Source organism: Camarhynchus parvulus, chromosome 1 (genome assembly GCF_901933205.1).
Source record: "Camarhynchus parvulus chromosome 1, STF_HiC, whole genome shotgun sequence".
Lineage (NCBI taxonomy): Eukaryota > Metazoa > Chordata > Aves > Passeriformes > Thraupidae > Camarhynchus > Camarhynchus parvulus.
In genome coordinates, this window is record NC_044571.1 from 76,710,765 (window position 1) to 76,729,917 (window position 19,153).

General features: G+C 34.6%; 1 protein-coding gene across 2 annotated transcripts in view; it reads right to left on the minus strand.

The window, feature by feature from the left end:
- CNTN5 (contactin 5) overlaps positions 1–19,153 on the minus strand; it is a 604,610-nt gene that overhangs the window by 216,507 nt on the left and 368,950 nt on the right. For both annotated transcript variants that reach the window (XM_030945129.1, XM_030945140.1), the window contains exons 4-6: positions 16,654–16,872; positions 8,302–8,425; positions 3,052–3,227 (exon numbers count right to left, since the gene is read on the minus strand). In XM_030945129.1, coding sequence (XP_030800989.1) covers positions 3,052–3,227; positions 8,302–8,425; positions 16,654–16,872 — 519 coding nt within the window. The remainder of the gene's footprint in view (positions 1–3,051; positions 3,228–8,301; positions 8,426–16,653; positions 16,873–19,153) is intronic.

The window sequence follows — 19,153 nt, forward strand, 5'->3', positions numbered from 1 at the left end:
AACTGCACATAACTGGTCTTCCAATTTTGGTCCATAAAAATAACCAGCGATAGAGTAGGTTATTTCAAGTATTATATCTCTAAGCACATACAGAGTAATGTTCACTTTATATCTCTTTCTCTTTCAAATCCAAAGACATGATATAAGTACCTCAAAGTATTTCCTATTTTAACTGTGCACACATATGCAAATGATATAGTACATAAACATTTATATTTGCAATGCATCACCAGTGCTGAATTACATGATAATAACCATAGCAACGGGGCTTTTGGCCATGGAACTGGGAGAGAACTAAGGGCCAGTGTAATAAACATGCTCTCCTTTTTCAGGTTTCATGGTATTTTTACATAGGCACCTTAGAGTACACACTTTGTCCTTAAGATGGTGTCAAAGGCCTTGGTTAATGATCCCTGCTCCATTTTGAGCTGCATGCCTTTTCTCTTTTTAATTAGAAGAACGACTTTCAAGTTGCAAAGAGGTAACTATTTTCCACAGAGGTACAACCAATTGTTTGAATTGCATTCAAACAGTTACATGAACTTAATTTTTGTTGTTTTTTTTTTTTTTTCCAGTGAAAGTGGTATGTTTCTAACATTTTGGAATCAATATCCATGGTTTTCAGCAATAAAAAAGAAAACGAAGGCCATTATGTGTAGCTCTGTATCTCATAGTCAGAAATGGCTTTGCTTTTCCTTGGTATTATAGATAACCCTTCAAGCCATTAAATCCCAGTAAAACTGTAGAACACCAATTACTTTAATTACTTTAAGGTTAGGACATTTCCTAAAAAAATCTATTCTAATGCTTTACTTTCTGTCTTACTGAAATCAACTGGACACATGCAGGCCAGCTGTTAGCAAGAAATACTTCCCTATAAAGGTGGTGAGCCACTGGAAGAGGTGGCTCTTGGATCTGACCTAAAACAACTTTTCAGTGATACAAGCTTCTGGTATGTTAGTATGAGCTTACAGTGTGGTGACATCATTAATCTTGAATTAATTTAAACAACACTAAAATCTGAGATGCTGCATAATGCAAATATTATTTCAACATGGACAGCAACTATTTAAGATCAGGGAATTGAAGAAGCATTAAAACAAGATCAGAAGAGAAAGTATCATGCTACATAGAAATGAAACTACAAATACACATTGAACTGGAAATTGCTCTTGTGAACAAGTTTCTCACAAACTCTTCTAAAAGAGCTTCAATCAGTTATTACTCTAACATTTTAAAAATATTTTTATGTCCTTATAACAGCTTTTTCTCTGATGCAAGTCCTGCAGCATTATTTACTACACCTCAGCACTTCCAAAAATCATTTTGCCATTAAACTTTCCTAAGAAACTTACATAACAATTTCCAAATACTTTAATGGACAGAAATCACATTCCAGACATTAAAATGTAATAATTTTGATACTTGTAAAAGTAGGTCTGTAAGATAATACAAACTTAAAAATCCAATGAAAATAAACCCTTGAAACAAAATCTTTTCTTTTTTTTTTTTTTTTTTTACTTTATCTAAATTTATTTTAATGGAGAAGGTAATAATATGGGCACCTGAATTAACTATTGGATGTGGATGTGGCTATTGAAACTCATAGGCCTTCAATTGTTGAAACTCAAAGTTCTTCAATTGAGCTTCAGCTCTCACTTTCCCTCTTTATTTTTTTTTTTTTCAATTGGAGTTTAAATAGCCACCTCTTAGCCCTACTCTTGACCTGGGAACAGAAATCTGAGGTTCAGACTGTGGAACCATGCATTTTTACCAGTGATTGGCTTCTCTAACCAAGAGATTTGTTGTAGGATAGTTTTCTTGTCTAAAAGACAAAATGCAGCAAGATTTTCTCAGAAGCTACATTTAAGTCCAATAATACCATGATACTCTTGTGGTGCTTAGAGTTTTAACCATGCTGCCATGGCATGAGCAAATTTTTACAAATGTCATTATTCTTCCCAGCTCAGAAGTAGGTGGATAGTACCATGATCTCCTAACAAATACCTTGAAGGAATATGTAGCAGATAAGAATAAAGCAATAAATTAAAGAAGTCTGACCTGACCAGGGAGGGGTGGATCAAGGGAAGATCAGACCTCACTGCTGAGTTCTTGACAACACCAGATGTGTTAGTAGACATGCAGATGGCAACTTCTCCTTAAACCCATTTTTCCAGCTGTGGCTATATGAAGATCTGCCTCATATTTAATAGGATTGTCTTATTTTCAGCGGGATCTGAGAAACTAGGATGGAGTTTCTTTTTTCACTCCTCCTCTTAAAAACCATTCATGGTAGGATTTATTTAGATAAACAAATAAAATTATGTTGAATTTCTTCCTGTAAAATGCTGAGGGGAAGTTAGGGTTGGAGAGAAATCCTGGCCCTGTTTTTCCTGCTAGTATGTTTGAATATAGAGCATCCTATTGATAGACCATAGTGTTTACTTGGGATCATGAACTATTGATATATTCTGAAAAGTATATTGTAGTGAATGATTACAAAAGCTAAGACATTTTTGGTTTCCATTAATGACTATAAAAACCCCTTTACTTTTGTATTGTATGAAAGGATATGTATATGTATGAAAGGATATGTATGTAAAAACAAGGACATAAACCATATATATTTACATACATATATACATGAAAAAAAGCAGTTAGGTGCATACTATTCAATAGATATATAGGCACTTTATCTCTTTCTATTCCTATGTTTACAGTTCTTTCTTTCCTGCTCAGAGAGTGTGGCAAAATGATAGATGTTTCAGGAAACTAGCAATGAGTGAAATACATCACTGCAGAGTATTCAAGTATGCCATTAAAGTACAGCATTTGAGATCATGTACTAGAGTTATTTTCCCTGATGATTCTGTTTTAAAAGTAACAAGTCTACAGAAAATCACTAACATCCACGAAGTATTTTATGTCTAATATTTTTTTCTAGCTCAACAATGTCAGTGTCACTTGTATAACATATTCAAATTGCAATTTAATGCCTTATCAAGCAATGTAAAGATCTGATTTATCAATATTTAAAAAAATGTTACTCACATGCAAACTGAAGAACAGCCTCTCTGCTTAAAATACTGCCAAACATGTTGGTAGTTAAACATTGGTACTGTCCAGAATCTTTCATTTCACTGGGGTTGCTGATGATCAAACTTCCTTCTATTAAACTGAAGCGATAATCACTTTCAATGTCGATTTCAGTTCCATTTCGAAGCCATCTTAGGGGAAAAAAAAAACCAAACCCACTGAGTATTTAATAGCCAAGTGAAGGTATCAAGCTTAGGACACAGAATCTGACAGCGCCAGTTGCAATTACAGCTATTCAAAGATATCCTGTGCAGCAATACATTAATCTGGCAAAACTTGAAAGCAAAAAACACAAGCAAAACCTGATCTTCAGCCTCTGAAGAAAATGGATATTCTTTGTTTTGCCTATGCTGAATGAAAATAATGAGCGCTTCTTTTTTTCTTCTTTCCCCCCCAAAAAACTCCTAATTTTCACAAAGGCTTAAGAATTGAAAACTGCATAGCAGATGCATCCTTTATGTCAAAAATGGGAATTTTACTGTGCTTATGATAATCAAAGTTTTAATTCATATTCTATCATTATAGCCTTAGGCCCAGCTGAGCTTACAGATACTGCACTACATACAAACAAGGAAAAGTTTTTTCCATTCTTTCAGCATTTGTTCTTCTCAGCCCAAGAAACAGAGACACCTCATTTAAATACAGAAAAAAGAAGAGCAAGACCTGTGAAGAGCAGGGAGGTAGATTGACGTACATAGGCTGCTATACAATATAGGATTTTGGCATCAGACAAAGACAAAATAATATCATATGAATCAGTATACACGGAATTCAAAGACTGGAACAGAAGCCTGAAATTAACTGCTGGATGGCCAAGGGCAGTTCCTGGCAGCTACTAGGTACATGAAAACTAAGAACAAATAAACAGTCTGAATAAAGAGTGCTAAGTTAGGGAGGTGTTTGGGAGTGAAATAATAAGCCTGAGCAGTAACTTCAAGGATGGGAGTGAAGATAAGATGGAAAAAGCCAGGCTGTAGGAAACATTGAAAGTATCCCAACTGAGGCAAAGTTTTGAATGATTCCTGAATAAACACTTATTTTTATGAGGTTTCAGAAGTAACCTGTGTGTCTCATAATTTTTCAGTTGTGCAAGTGGTTTTATGGGTTGTGTTTCCTGCCTGTCCCAGATATTGTCTGCCAAAAAGCCTCAGCCTCCCATACATCTCAAAAGACAGAAGCAACAAACCCTGTAATAGTCCTCTGGCTGCAAGAGAAAATATTTTGTGTGGTAGATTAATAGACATCAGAACTCAGGAATAACCTCTTATATGTGTGTGTTTGCAGTTTCTGAATAAAAGAAAAACATCCACATATGAAGACTTTTAGATTCTCTTTTTTGTCAAAGTGTAATTACATGAAATTGTAAGAAGAATGCAAAGAAGAGATAAGCAGTGTAAACAGGGTACAATTATTATAATCCCCAGATATTTTTCATTACTCTTTTGCTGTCGTTCTGCAGCTTCTAAGTTGGCTTGGGAAATTTCCAGGAACTTGCAAGCTTTGCCAGAGATCAGCAAAGACTGGAAGAACTTGGCAACATTTAGACTCCAGAGACAACTTTAACAAAGCAAAATAATTATTAATTCACCCTATCTTGTTAACATTCATGGTGAATAGGGTACAGAGAGCAGAAGTCAGCTGCAGTAGTGGTGAATATTTCTTAATCCAAAGGTCAGAATTGTCAGAATTTGGATGAACTGCAAATCTCCTATTTGTCCCTTCTTTTCACAATTGGACTTTTGATTGCGAGCACCTCTGCTTCACTGAATGTTAGAAATGAAGCAGCATTGAAAATTTATTTATATTTTAAAGGACAGCAGGGGAAGTTTGGCAGGATTAACTATGTTTTTAAATAGATAACTTACAAAGATGAGGTAAATAGGAAAGGAAGTTTTAATTTGAACATTTGAATATTAGTTTATATTTTGAATGAAATCATAACAAAGGTTAACTTTTTCTACATATATCCCTGTCTATATATGTGGGAAAAAAAAAGCAAAAATAATTGATTTTGAATGGAAATTTAGGTAGGGAAAAGGAAAAAAAAAAATCCTGTTTTGGCATTTCCAAATGAGAACTGCCACAAAATTCAGTTAAACTAGCTTTTTTCGTTTAGTTTCATTTTCAGCTAAGTTCAATTAAAAAATAAATTCTTTGAATTATACCTCAAAACTTTGGATCTTGATAGTTACCTGCCTCCATATCTTGTGGTCAATTCTGAGGGACTGTATTCCCCTCACGTAATCTATGCACATTATAGGAAAACAAACACTGAATTAGGTGACTTTTTTCTAGGTAACCTGACTGATCTGGAAGGACAGAACCCAAAATACAACACTTCCAAGGTCACAAAATGTTAGGAAAACTCAGATGCATTTTTTCTTGAAGAAAAGTGACAGATAATATTTCAAATTACTATAATCTGGTTTAAGCAGACAAAAAATAATTTTTAGAAAACTTTTTCAATTGCAGTGATTGAAACTGACAAAACAATTACTAGCCGGCTTATGTGTGTCCTAAGTAAAAGAGTCCATGGAGGGTTTCACAATCAGTGAAAGCCGTGTAGTTAAGTGGTATCTCAGGGAATTCAACACCTGCTTGTAGCTCAGTAACTCCGCTGACCTGTGAGATCTCACAGGAGGTTTGTGAATGCCTGTATTCATCATCAAAGGGATTGCAGTTATTGTCTTCATTGTGCTACCCCTGACTTGTGATGCTAAGGTATGATTTGCAGAAATGCTAAGCAAACAGAATCAGTTTATCACAGGGATATTCCCTAAAACTATGTATCAAAATACCTAATGACTGAAAGTCAATAAATTAAAACCTGTTATTTCGGGGTAGAGTTTGGATAAGGAGAAACAAAGTTTTTTGAAAGGAGGAACATCTTAAATGATGTGAACATTCTCCATTCCATTAAAACAAAGTCATTTCCAAGAACAAAAAGAAAAAATTGTAAACAGGTTATGAACACTGGGGCACAAATTACACAGACTAAAGAACTGAATTTTAAAAAAGGCAGAGATAACTTAACATTGAAATTTTTGAGTGCTTGAAATGTTCTTGTAATATAAATTTGAATAAATACATACTGTGCTTTGGTTTTGGCCAAAAATAATTCTTAGCAGCACATGCCTCAGAGCACATGTAAATAAAGGTCCAGCGCAGCTGGCCAGGGCCTTAGGTAATGTGGTTAGGTAGAGGCATACTCAAAAAACTTTGTATATCTGTAGATCTTTTGAGGCTAAATACCCTCTACGTTTGTCCTGAAGAATAGTATCTTCCTCAGAGAGTAATTTTTACTTCTTTTCCCTCCCTTTGAATGGCAGTGTGCATTGCAAATGCTGCGCAGATAAGCGGCAGCAGGAGAAGTTAAACTGTGCTGTTTGAGTTAGGCCTTTTGAGTTTAATCTCTCCTTCCATGAGCAACAGTCGGGAAAGTTTGCTTATGAGGCTGCTGACACCAATTAATCTCTGGAGAATTGAAGAAATGGATATCAAAAAGCCATAAAGCATCCCAGGTTGGAAAAGATTTTAAAAGATCATTTTCTCTAACATTATATGGAAAATGGAGCCTAGATGAGATGATTTTTGTTTGTTTGCATCTTAAAAGGCTTCAGTGATTACCGAGGAGTAAGAAACCTTCTTGCCTCTTGCCTTCTCCATGTAGCTCTCTGTGAAGAAAGAGTCCTTATCATCTTTATAGTCACCCTTTAAAACATGCTGAAAGTCTGTATTTGTTGATTGCATTCCACTGGGAAAATGCAAAAAAAATGGTTGGATGAAGAAAGGAGATGGCATAAATTCTCCACAAACAAAATTTCTCCAAGAATAATGAGGTTTTTGGGGAGACTTGAATATAGGACTCTCCTCTTTTGGGGGTGAATTTGTGCCTTTTCCCATAGTCACAGGCTATGTTTAATGGACGGAGCACACTTTCACAATGTGTGGCACTAACCCCCTTTTTTTCTCTTTTTTTCTCTTTTTTTTTATGATCAAAAATCACCAGTAGGTAACAGAATTTACACATGAAATGTCAGTAAAGAATGCAACATAGCTTTCATACTAAATAGTGAGGAATTCATGCTATTCTAGTTTGGAGAATTTCTGGATATTCATTCCTAATCCCGTGTTACATGTTTTAGTCATGCCTGTGCTGTCGGGGGAGGAGGTGGCTTGTATCATGCATCAGATCCATTTAATGAGTGCATATGTTGCAAAGAGGCAGATTGAATTGTTATAATGTTTAAAGATGGTACTGCTTCTGGATTTCTTCAAGTTATAGAGATGCAAGAGCTCTGATTCAAGTAGCTCTAAGGAAAATTCAACCAGAATTCTGAAGAATCCACAAGTTAAATAAGGGTAAAAGGCAAAAGACAAAAGGCAGAACTGATGATTGCCATCTATGATAAAAAACAATAAGGGTCCTTATGTTCCCTTTATAATTGAAGAATGATTCTATGAGAAAAGATGAAAGGTATGTGGGAAAAAATAACCAACCATATGTTCCCCCAGCCCTCTTACATCACTAGTAATTTACATAAAATATGAGCAGAGACAGATATAAGCAAATGGGTAAGGTGACTGCAACATACTGCTACCACCTGTAAGTGAGCACCATCAATAAACTGCACTCTGAAGCTCACAGATGTGTCATCACAGGCCTGAATAATGGATAACCATGGCCCACATGTCTGTATGGAAAAATAAGCAACAGATGATAGTTGCAGAGGAATAAAATGGTAGGCTTGTGAGTGAAAAACAACCAGATTTGACACTGCCATGGTATCTTGTAGTGCCAAGTCACATCATCTAATGTACATATACTTTACTGCCTTCCCTATATGTTGGGATAGTATTTTGTAGCTTTATAGATGTTTAGAAATAAAAAGGAAACCCAAAGAATTAGATATTTTTTGTCAGTTGTTGCAGGCACAATTCAATAAATGGGACAAAAGAGTCTTTCCACATGGATAGAAATGATGCAGAGAGTATATAATTTGAAACTTAAAATATTGCTTTGCCTTAATCACTGCCATTTCTACTTTCTTGCTTTTTCACAATCACAAAAAGCATTCAATCAGGAAAACTACTAGTGTCAGAGAGCTGTTTCTGTTGTTTCTCACCAAAATACATTGACTCTCAGAGTAGGATTGCAGTGGCTAATATTCTGAAAGCTAAAAAATAAAATTCTAAAACAGATACCTGTATGTAGGAGTAGGATTTCCACGTGCTTGACAATTCAGAGACACTTTCTTTTCCTCAGAATCAGTTGGAAAAATCATATCATCTGGCTCTTGTACAAACACCGGCCCATAATCAACACTTTCTGTCAAAAAAATAAGTGCTACTGTTTAGAAAAGCTCAAAAAATGCAAATGTGTTATAGATTTTATAATGTGAGATTAAAGTATGCATAATTATATTTGTTTTCCGAAGGTTCATGTTGCATTACTTTTGATGTTCTATTAAAAAGCAATTATTAAAAGGAAAAAAAAAAGACAATGAAGAAATATAAAATAAATTACTAAGTGAAGCATAAAACATATAGTATGATTTAAGTGTTTATTATGTCTAAGAATGGATTTCTCATCAGATATATTTTGGCCTGAAGTCTAGTGAGAAGCTCAAGAGACTTAAGAGGAATTAACTCTGCTTATAGTGAGCAAGGTAAGCAAAACATTTCCTACTGCTTGCAGCAGCTTATGTCACAGAAAACTGATACACAATATTCCCTCCCCTTTCCACAGAAGACTAATACACAATTCCCCTTCCTTACGTCAAGGAGTGCTAAGAAAAATCATTCAGAAAATTAATGACAGCCAATGTCTGTTACTAAATAATATATAGCTAAATCTGACATTTCATTTTCCTCCACTGTCTTGTCTAATTTTGGCATGTACCTTTATCTTGATAAGAATTTACATTTCTGAACTAAAAAAAGCTGTACAGACCCATAGAACACATCTGTGATTCCAGTTCATTCATATTATGAAGTGAGAAGTGTAACCCTTCAGAAAAGTAAAAGGTCACAAGCAGAGTATTCCTGACATGTTGGTCTGAATGAAAAAAATTCTCACTGTGTACCAGAAGCCTGTGGAATTTTAATATTTTTAGGTTACTCTAGACTCATGGATGATTTAATCACACGGTGCTCTTCATCTTTAAAGCACTAGCCTGTCTGCAGAGAGGTAGTGGCATTGTCCTGCTACTTGCAATGAAACATATGGGAGCAGGGTTTTCCCTGCTGGTTTTAGGGTTTCATGTGTTCATGGGATAGATGTCCTCCAGTTCTTACTGAGGACAGCACACTACATTAAACATTTTATAACGTCCTGCTGTATTTGTCCTACCAACAGCAGCTTGAAGTGAAAAAAGGTATACCTGAAGACTTGGAGTTTGGTCACTCACCTGAAAATTACTTACTACATTGTTTTGCCAACTCCACACAGCTTCAAACACATGTTAGGGTTTCACAGTTTTGGGAACTGTAACATTTATCATACTAATTTAATACTTTATCATACTAATAATAACCTTTATCATATTATCTGAGGCTAACAGCCTCAGAAAATCTGAGTAGGCAGAAAAGGTACATGGGGCTACAAGTCTTGGTACAGAAAAGAAAGACTTGGAGTCTGAAAAGGATGAGAATTGTGGGAGACATAGGTAATAGCACGTTAGTTTTTAGATGTAAATTTCTATGTCTTTAAATTCTTCCATTTGGGGTTTCTCAACTCTCTTATCATATAGTAAAAATTACATAAGACCCCGTTATGCTTTTTGAGCTTTCTTTTTAGTGACTACACACTTATTATACACTTCCGTTTTGTCTTTTTACACTACTATTTAAATGCAGATTTTGAAAATACCTATATTTTCCGGTGTGTTTGCTTCTGCTGGAATAGATTTAAATAATTAGCCTGTTGATTTGTAAAGTCAGCAAATAAGAGCAGAAGCAATTAATAGTATCTCTTTCCCATAATTTTCCAGCTTATTAGCCTTACTTGTAGGACTTTGTAAAGGAGTATGGATTGCTGTTTTGCATATCTATATTAATGTGTAGGTACATTGCTTTGCTGGGGTTTATTGGCAGAAATGTGTGTTCTGGAACAAATATCTGCATATTAAAAAAAACCCCAAAAAACAATCCACAAACAAATCAATCACAATAAGTGACTTCTGATATGTATTGATATTATTGAAGACAAAATAACTCCAGTAATGAATTTTGAGAAGTACATCTTAAAATGCCACAGGGGAAAATGATTCAGCTGGCAAAACTTATTTTAAAAAAGGAAAATGTTGGTACAAATACAGTGTGTGGATTTTTTATCATTTGGTCACTTCTTGCATTCCACAAAAGAAAACACTAATGTATGTAAGTGAAAATAAACAGAACTGACATTGAGCTGCAGTTTAGCAAAACCAAAAATTAATTACGAATAACAAATCTAAATAATGTCTTTAGATTTAGGTGTTATTTCATGCAGATTAGTAGGCATATGGATAGGATGAATATTAATGAAGATTAATGATTTTATCTTCTCCCTAGGAGGGACTCTGGAGATAAAATATGATATCACAGTCTAGGACTGCTGGAAAGAAAAGAAAAAGATGCAAGGCTAGGTGCAGGACCAGACCATGGCACACACTTGTCCTCTCCCTAAGCTACTCAGACAGAGATTTCTGCAGCTTTTGACTCAGCCATCGACCCTAGGACAAGGAAACACCTCCAGCCCCAGCCTGCTGCACACCATGGTCCCACAGACAGCTGGAAACTCCCCTCAAGCCACAGAGAGGGGAGCAACCCAACCCCTCTGTGTGACTTTGGAATAAATTTTCTAATTCATGAACCATTGGCTGGCTCTTCTGCTTCGTGTGGTCTTTTTGGGGAAATATCCCTGACCTCATCCTTATTGCCCTCATTTTCTTATTGTGTTTATGTATATATCTTTGTACATATGGATATATAAGCTGATGTATGTTTTCTGATGCCTTCAGAGATCCAAAAACATCAGGTTTTTTTGCACCCATGTTTTTTTTTTTTGCACCTATAGGTCACAGCTAACTGTGACCCATACTCTTTAACAGGATAGTCCTTCATGAGTGTGCATGGCAGGATTTGAGCTCCACACCTTTTTTCTTTCTAACTTATCAAGAACATAAAATTAAATGAATATTCAATATGCATGTTAGCATGCATATATTTCAATTTACTATTATAATTTCTCAAGGGAAATATTTCCATTCCTCATAGATATTTTTACTAAACAAGATACAGAAAACTAGTTGTTTTAAGTGCTATTTATTTAAGAACAGTGATTTACCACAGAGTCTTGGTAATACAGGTGTGCTCTGCAACCAGCAGTGCAGCAGCTATTTTGTGATCCCCTCACAACTTTTAAGAAGGATATGGAAAACGTTCAAGATATAAGAAAAATCCCTCTTTTAAATTCTTGAATATTCTTCAGCACAGTTCTTCAATTTTCTTTGAGTGCCAGTGTTTTCCTTACAGCACTTCTGCACATAAAATTTCTGGAACATGTGACTCCCTAGTACCAAGTATTTAAATCCTCATGGGAATGTAAGCTAGAATCAGTATCCTGCAACTCAGAGAGTAGTCAAAGTGTGGTTTCTCTCTCTCTTATCTACACACATTCTTTCCTACTTTTATTCTCTTCCTCAGTTACTGATGAAGAAAAAAAAATCAGATGTTCTTTAGTTCTTCTTTCTGAGCAATGCAGATATCATAGCAACAAACTGCAGATGAGAATAAAGTTTCCTGTACTTTGAATCCTGTAGCAATTGAAATAGTGTAATTCTTCAACAGTTGATTTCTTGCCACCATTGTTGATAAAAATACAGGTCAATTAATATACTGAGAAAATGAATTAATTCCTGGAACTCTGGGAACACAGAAGTGGACAGGAATAAAAAATATGACCCTGTTCAAAATCCTGCATTGAAGCTGCACTGACACTATTACTTCTAGTTGGATAATTCTAAGTGCTGTACTCCTAAAGAGGAAAAGAAATGAAGTTATTATAAATGTTTTCTTAAATAAGTACCCTCCAAGATACATGACTAATCAGTCATTGAGCCATCTTCTTAGTCTGAATTACTGATGGGAAGGAGCAACAGACACATTATGTGAGAGGATATGCTCAGGCAGCCTTTGTATATGGGGGAAGGAAGTATTCCTTCAGGTCTGCTCCCCTTGTTCCACTCATGTCTCTTTAGAAGCACCAGGAAGAACGTTTTCCTATTGCTCTATTTTTCACCCGCATGTTTCAAAGATTTTTTGAGCCCATGTAGAGATGGAAGAATTGTCTAAAGAAAAGCTACACAAGAAATATAAAATGATAGAACTTCTAAAGCAGTCTAAAATGAGGGATCACTAACAGACCTTCCTTCCTAAAATACAGATGACATTACTCTGCATATAGGGCCTATCCAGAAAAGTACCTATAAGACACAATGCAGACCAAACTATATCCCAATGACCTAGGTATTAATGTGTTCAGGACACACTAAGAAGGTTGAAGAAATTGTTGTTCATAAGGCTTTACATGTTGCTGAAATCTATATATAAGAAGAAGTAATTAAAATTAAGCAAAGTCGTTTCATTTCAGTTTGGTCCTACAAATTAAAAGATTCTTTTTGGTATAGGTGGATCACACTATGATGCTACTCACTATCAACCTTGTTTTTGAATTTCTCTCTTTCAGTTCTTGATTTTCAGCTTATGCTTGTATGAACTTCAGTCAACTGATGACTCGAATAGATGATCTGATTACCTTTGTTATCATGGAACCAGACAGGAAACCTGTTCAGTATATTCAGAAATATTTTTGATATATATTCACTCTGATTTAAATGGAAACCTATTGCTTTCCCCAGATAAAAGCTAGAAGCTATTTTGGTTTTTCCTTAAACCCTGAAAAACTGTATTAACTTCAGCAGCAATACTTATTTTACAGGTAGGTTCTATGATATAATCTTTCACCTTTACACCTAAGAAATAAAAAAATTCTATTCATTCTAATATCACTACCATATGTCAAAATATTACATTTTTCAAAATTTCAGTAAAATAAAAATGAAGCCCACAAATTCATCAAGGCAAAATATGTTCCAGTGATTAAATGATTAAATCTCTGAGTAACATATTTTGAAATTAACAAAAGTTGCTGAAATTTACAATAATTATTTTGCACATATAGAAGCAGAGACATTATATATATATATATATATACACATATACACACATGTATATTTGCAACATATGCATTTCTAAAAAAACCTTTTAATTTTTAAACCGTGTTTCAGTCAGCTTAAAAGCGGAGAAACTTTGAGAGTCCTTTTGAGGAAAACTGAGGCTGATACACATGCCCCAATGTATATTTATTGATTCTAGTGTGCTGCATGGTGGAACATTGTACAGTACATGCATTATTAAGTTTATACTGCAAAGAAGATTAACTTATTTTCTCATATTTTCAGATTTACCTTTTCTGAAACATGCTTATTTGCTTAATAAGCAAGATGATACAAGATTTTACTGTTTCTTGAAAATGCTTTCTCTATTCTGAAACAAATAAATCTGTTCTAAATTTAGCTTATAATATCTAAACCGCATGCCATATGAATCAGTGTTGTAAAATATTTTTAGTAACAGAAAAAAATTAGTAGTTTATGTCTATAATTCAGACTGGTAAATGCTGAATCTAGCAGATGGTGGGGAAACATTTTACAAAAATTACATTCAGATCTTGCATATCTTGGGGTTCATTGATTCAAACACTTTCAGTTGTGACAGACTCTGTTTTTCATTTTCTTGCAAAATGTGTCAAACCAAAGATGAAAGGACAAAGAGAGTCCTTATTCAAGGTTAAGTTCAATTATCTTTACTACAGCAATTCCAAAAGTTTTTGGAACAGTAAGAAAATATGAGAGTTTGCAGTTTTATGATTCTTCAAGAGTATTTAATGAATAATTCATACTTTTTATTCACATTTTTTAGTCATGACTTTACACATTGATACATAGTTTGAAGAGAAAGACCACATTACCTTAGCTGCATGTTTACGCTAAATAATTTCAGATAATTTAAAGTCAGCAGTGAGCTAGAGCACAGCTCTTTTAATTTAAGATATCAGGAAACACATGTTGAATTGAAAGTGCAAATGAAATAGCATCAAGTCAGTATAAAAGAATCTTTATTATAAGCCATGTCAGGTGTTTGAACATGTCTGCTGGGAAATAATTTGAGAAGTCACTTGAGAACTGGTATAATTCAGCAGCTAATAAAAGTATTCTTGGGTGTTTTTTATGACAAACTTCACTCCTGAATTTATGCCATATATTAGACGTTTGAATTATGCAAATTCTACATTATAATAATCTAAAACCTGTTTTATCACTTCCTAAAAATGTCCTCTCACTTGAAGCAGTGATGTCTTTTTACCACAGGATGCTGTAACATTTCCTCATTTAGGAAGCCTTGTCTAGTAAACATGACCACTTAACTCTATCATCACATAGCACTTTTAGGATGATAACTAGAATATCCTTACTTCAAGACCTGTAAAAATAAAATTAAAAGAAAAAAAAGAACCAAAAAAATACCTTTAGACTAAATCAAAATCAAGAAATTTAGAAATACAAGTGTAATGACAGATAGTTGAAATAGTCACTTATTCTCATAATATTCTATATAAAATTCTCAGTTTCTAAATATCAAAGATATTTATTCAGGCTCAAGCTATTTACAGAACTGAGAGAGGTTTAGAAAATAAGTTCCATTCAGCTGCCGTGACAGATGTGTACAAGTCCTCTTATATGATGCAGATTATCCTACTTGGTCACACGCTGATCTTTTCTAAATACTGTCTCATACCTATGCTTGTGCTATGCAGGCACTTCAGTTAATCAAGGGCTTTTAAATATCATCAGGTGACTCAGATTTACCTATTTCTACAAGTGACTACACAGCTGGATATACCAAGATGAAATAAATCTCCTAGGGCTATTTTCTGTAGTCTTTAGAAGACTGGTGTTCCTCTGTTCTTCATCAAATACTCTGTTCATTAGGCCTTATGAGGTATGGCCCTTTGACAATTTTGTCTGCAGTCAGTTGTTTTCCACTTGCTCCTGAGAAACTGATGAATCTCAACTGCTGAGCTGCAATGTGGCCCCAGTGTTTTGAGGAGAGTCATGATTGCTGACCTAAATCACAGATCATATCTATGGTACGATGATCATCCCTGAGCTATGATCTCACTGTGCTTTCTGGAGATGTCCAGGATTTCTAGTCGTAGCTTGCACTATATTATTCAAATAATCTGTATTTTTTTTCTTTCTCCTTCAGTCTTTAGACATTCATGCTGTAAAAGATCAGGATAATAGACTATAGTTCTAATAACTGGCATTAATTTAACCTGTTCTTAAAAGATTGTCAGGGAGGAGTTATCATTGTCTAGTGAATGGGGAAAAACTGAGTTCACTCTAGTCACTGCTTACATGAATATTACACTGAAAGGACAAATGTAGAAACATGCCCCTATCCCAAAAGTGGTATCAAACAGAATTTATCTGCTGACAGGATCAAATTGTTTCTTTTCTAGATCAAACTTTATTCAGGGAACATATTTATGCTTGTATATTAGCCATTTTTCTACACAAACCACTTGCATACACCATTAATTTTCAATAAATGCAAGACATTTTCTGGGGAAAAAAATAAGACTTTGTTGAGTCAAAAAGTAACCTGTTATCACACTCATGATATTGTGTGAATTTCATTGAACTGCACACTATTAATCACAATTCTTTCCTGTTTTACATCCTTAGATGTAAATGAGGATTATACTTATAATATGCTTATGTATCCTCTAATCTCTCCCTCCCTCCCCACCTCCCTCTCCTTCCTTCCTTTCTTTCTTTCTTTCTGGCTCTCTATCTTTTTTTGACTGCAATTCAGGTAATTATTGTCACTAAAGAAATGGTATTAGAAAAGTGGCTTCTTAAAATGTAACCAAACATGGGAAAATATGTATTGTTCCTATGAATTATTGCATTTAGAGGTGAATGATGTCATATCATACCAGAAACTATCCAAGCATGCACATAAGTACATGTATGACACAGTTGACTACACAGAAGAGATAATTTAGCGAAAAAGTACTTTTATAAGGTTTATCCTTCATGTTTAATTTATATTACTGGCATTCATGATTAAATTAAATTATTCCAAGGAGAAAAATTTGCTTGGATTTTACTACTAGATGAAATTGTGCTATAATGGAGTTTCAAATCACTAGTTTGCTATTTTCATGTAGCAACACCTGCATAAAACAATTCTGCATAGGAATCTTTAAGAAAGGGTATTTTAACTGGTGACTTTAAGGCTGTTCTGAAGAGCCTAAAGGAAAGCACCTCCTTGTGACACTTAATGAAATTCAAAATTGTGTCTGAGAAATACTGAAATAATCTGACCAAAATACACTGATTTTGAAAAATGTTTCCAAGTTTTAGAGGGGGAAGCTACACTTACCATCATGTTTGAAGGTCTCTGAGAAGTGGTAGAGGTTTGTTGGGGAGTGATAATGTTGTGTGGCTCCTCTCCAGCCTGGTGAAGATACGCTTCCTAATGGAGGACTGCTTAATCGTGGTCTGCTCTTTGAATTAAATGAGGCTAAAGATGAACTACCTGATTTGATTCTTAGGATAGCAGCATATGATGTGGGTACACCAGGAACAGCTTCTGAATAATCTGGAAAAAAATCCAAAAAACCAACAATATGTGAACACTGAATAGAGACTAAGTCTATCACTTTGCAAAAGAATGTTTAGTTAAGCAGTAGAAAAGCAGAAAAGTTTTATCTATAAAAGGAGTGACAGAAACATACCAGGCTTGATGAGAGACTCAGCTTCTGAAAAGAATTGGGTAGCAGCATGGAGGTCTAAGAAAATTTCCCTGCAGCTTCACCACAGTATAGAAATCAGGTATTCACTAAATTTCTTGCTTATGGAAACATGAGTTTTCAATGTTTTTAATTCTATTTACATGATCCTATATTTCTATCTCATAGCAGAAAAGTGTCTGCCAGGCCACCATCTTTCCTTCACAGCCTTCCTTCCCTTTGTATGTGCAATGCAGAAACACTAACTGAAAATAAATGTGCTTCTCAATCCAACACTACTCTGCAAATCAAGCAGGCTAGCTAAACAGGCCAAGAGTACCTGTATGCACAAATGCTTTTCCCAAAAACATACACATGCCAAAGTCACCTCCTCTGCTGTCTCTTCAACTTCCCTTTATTTTTTTTGCCTTTTCTGACTCTATTTAAAATTTCTTATTCTTACAAATAAGAATAGTGCCCAAGTTTTCGGTCCCTTTATGACATCAAATATAAAGAAAATAAACTACGTTACAATAGATTAAAAACTATAACTCAGGACCTGCAGGAACAAAGCAGGCAGAAGTATGCAACAATATTAAGGAGGTTAGAAGAACATTCAAAAATATATTCAGAGATGAGTAAAGGGATCCAGACTGCATATCCAGTGCCTATGAAGGAACAGATCTTTTCGAGAACAATTGAAAGTGCCATGAAGAAAAAAAGATCACTGTTCTGTCATCTCTGCTGGTGATAAATATTTAAAAACCAGACATCCTTTTCACATTGGCATAGTATGTAACATCTGCCATTTTTAGGTTGTGACTCTCCTTCTTGTTTGTGTATGTAACACAAAAAGCCACTCTAGTAAATAGGATTCAACAACACTTAAATAGTCCTGACAACTTCTTTTTGCTGAAATATGTAGTCAGTTTTGTGAAATGAAGTTGTTCTGTGCTGCCTCATCAAGTTAAGAAGACTGCAGTTCTTTTTCTGCTTAAAAATAGGAGATGATTCTATAATTCTTTGTTATCAAGCAGAGTGGGGAACACTACTTCTGCAGTGGTAGTCTCAGGGTTTGAAAGAAAAAAATAATCTACAAGATCTCAGATGGTATGAATGCAAAGTACAATGGGAAGAAAGAGGAGGAAAGGATACAAAAGTCATGTGACATGGTGAAAAGGTCCTGCAGTAATGATAGTGTTACATAATCTGTTTTCTGACCTTCTATGGTATAATTGCTATGTTTGGCTGGGATTAACGATCAGTGTGATATTTCACCCTGACTCCAGTTGCTCTGTCATGCTCACGGGGATGCTGTATCTGAGTAAAGTTTCCCTTGTAAAACATAACTGGAAATGGTTAATAAATTATACATGAGGAAATATTTCTTGTTTTGTTTACTGAAAGTCTGTAGCCTGTGATCGTTACTGACAACTACAGCAGAAAACACACTTGCCTGGAAACAAAACTTACTTCCTAAGTTGAGCATTCACCTTCAGAGATTTAGATTTCTGAACTACCTAGTTACAGTGCCTTAATTAGAATATATTTTTATTGGAGTACTATTTACAGTAAAATTATTCCTTTAATTTGGTTTGGATTAGACTTCTGAGATTTGGGAGTATAAATTTATATATTCCATTATTTAAGTACATAGTAGTTAAACTGCTGGAGAATAGATATTATTCTCTTAACGTGCTTTTTTACTTTACCAGTCTACCCTAAAAATCCTTGAGAAATTTCATCAAAACTACTATAGGTAGCTCTCAAAATGCTGCTGTACTTGAGCTTCACTATGAAATTATGTTTTCCCTAGTCTCATTCTGAGAAATAAGTTAAGTATTTGGGATGAAACATCCAAAAATTCCTTCAGCTGCATGGCACGGATAAGGAAGATGTAGGCCTAAATGGTAAGGATATAAAGCAACTAGAAACCAGCCACAATAAAATCAGTGATTTGGGTTAGCCTTCATATTTCTTTGAACTAGAACAATCAGATTTATAGTAATTTTAACAGTGGTATGACACTTTTAAAGATAGATTATTTCTTTTTAATTTTCTTAATGGATTTCCAACAGCAAACTGATATAGTTTTGGTAATTTTTTAAGGAATCTGTATCAATAAATAATTAATTCATGTCTTATTATTTC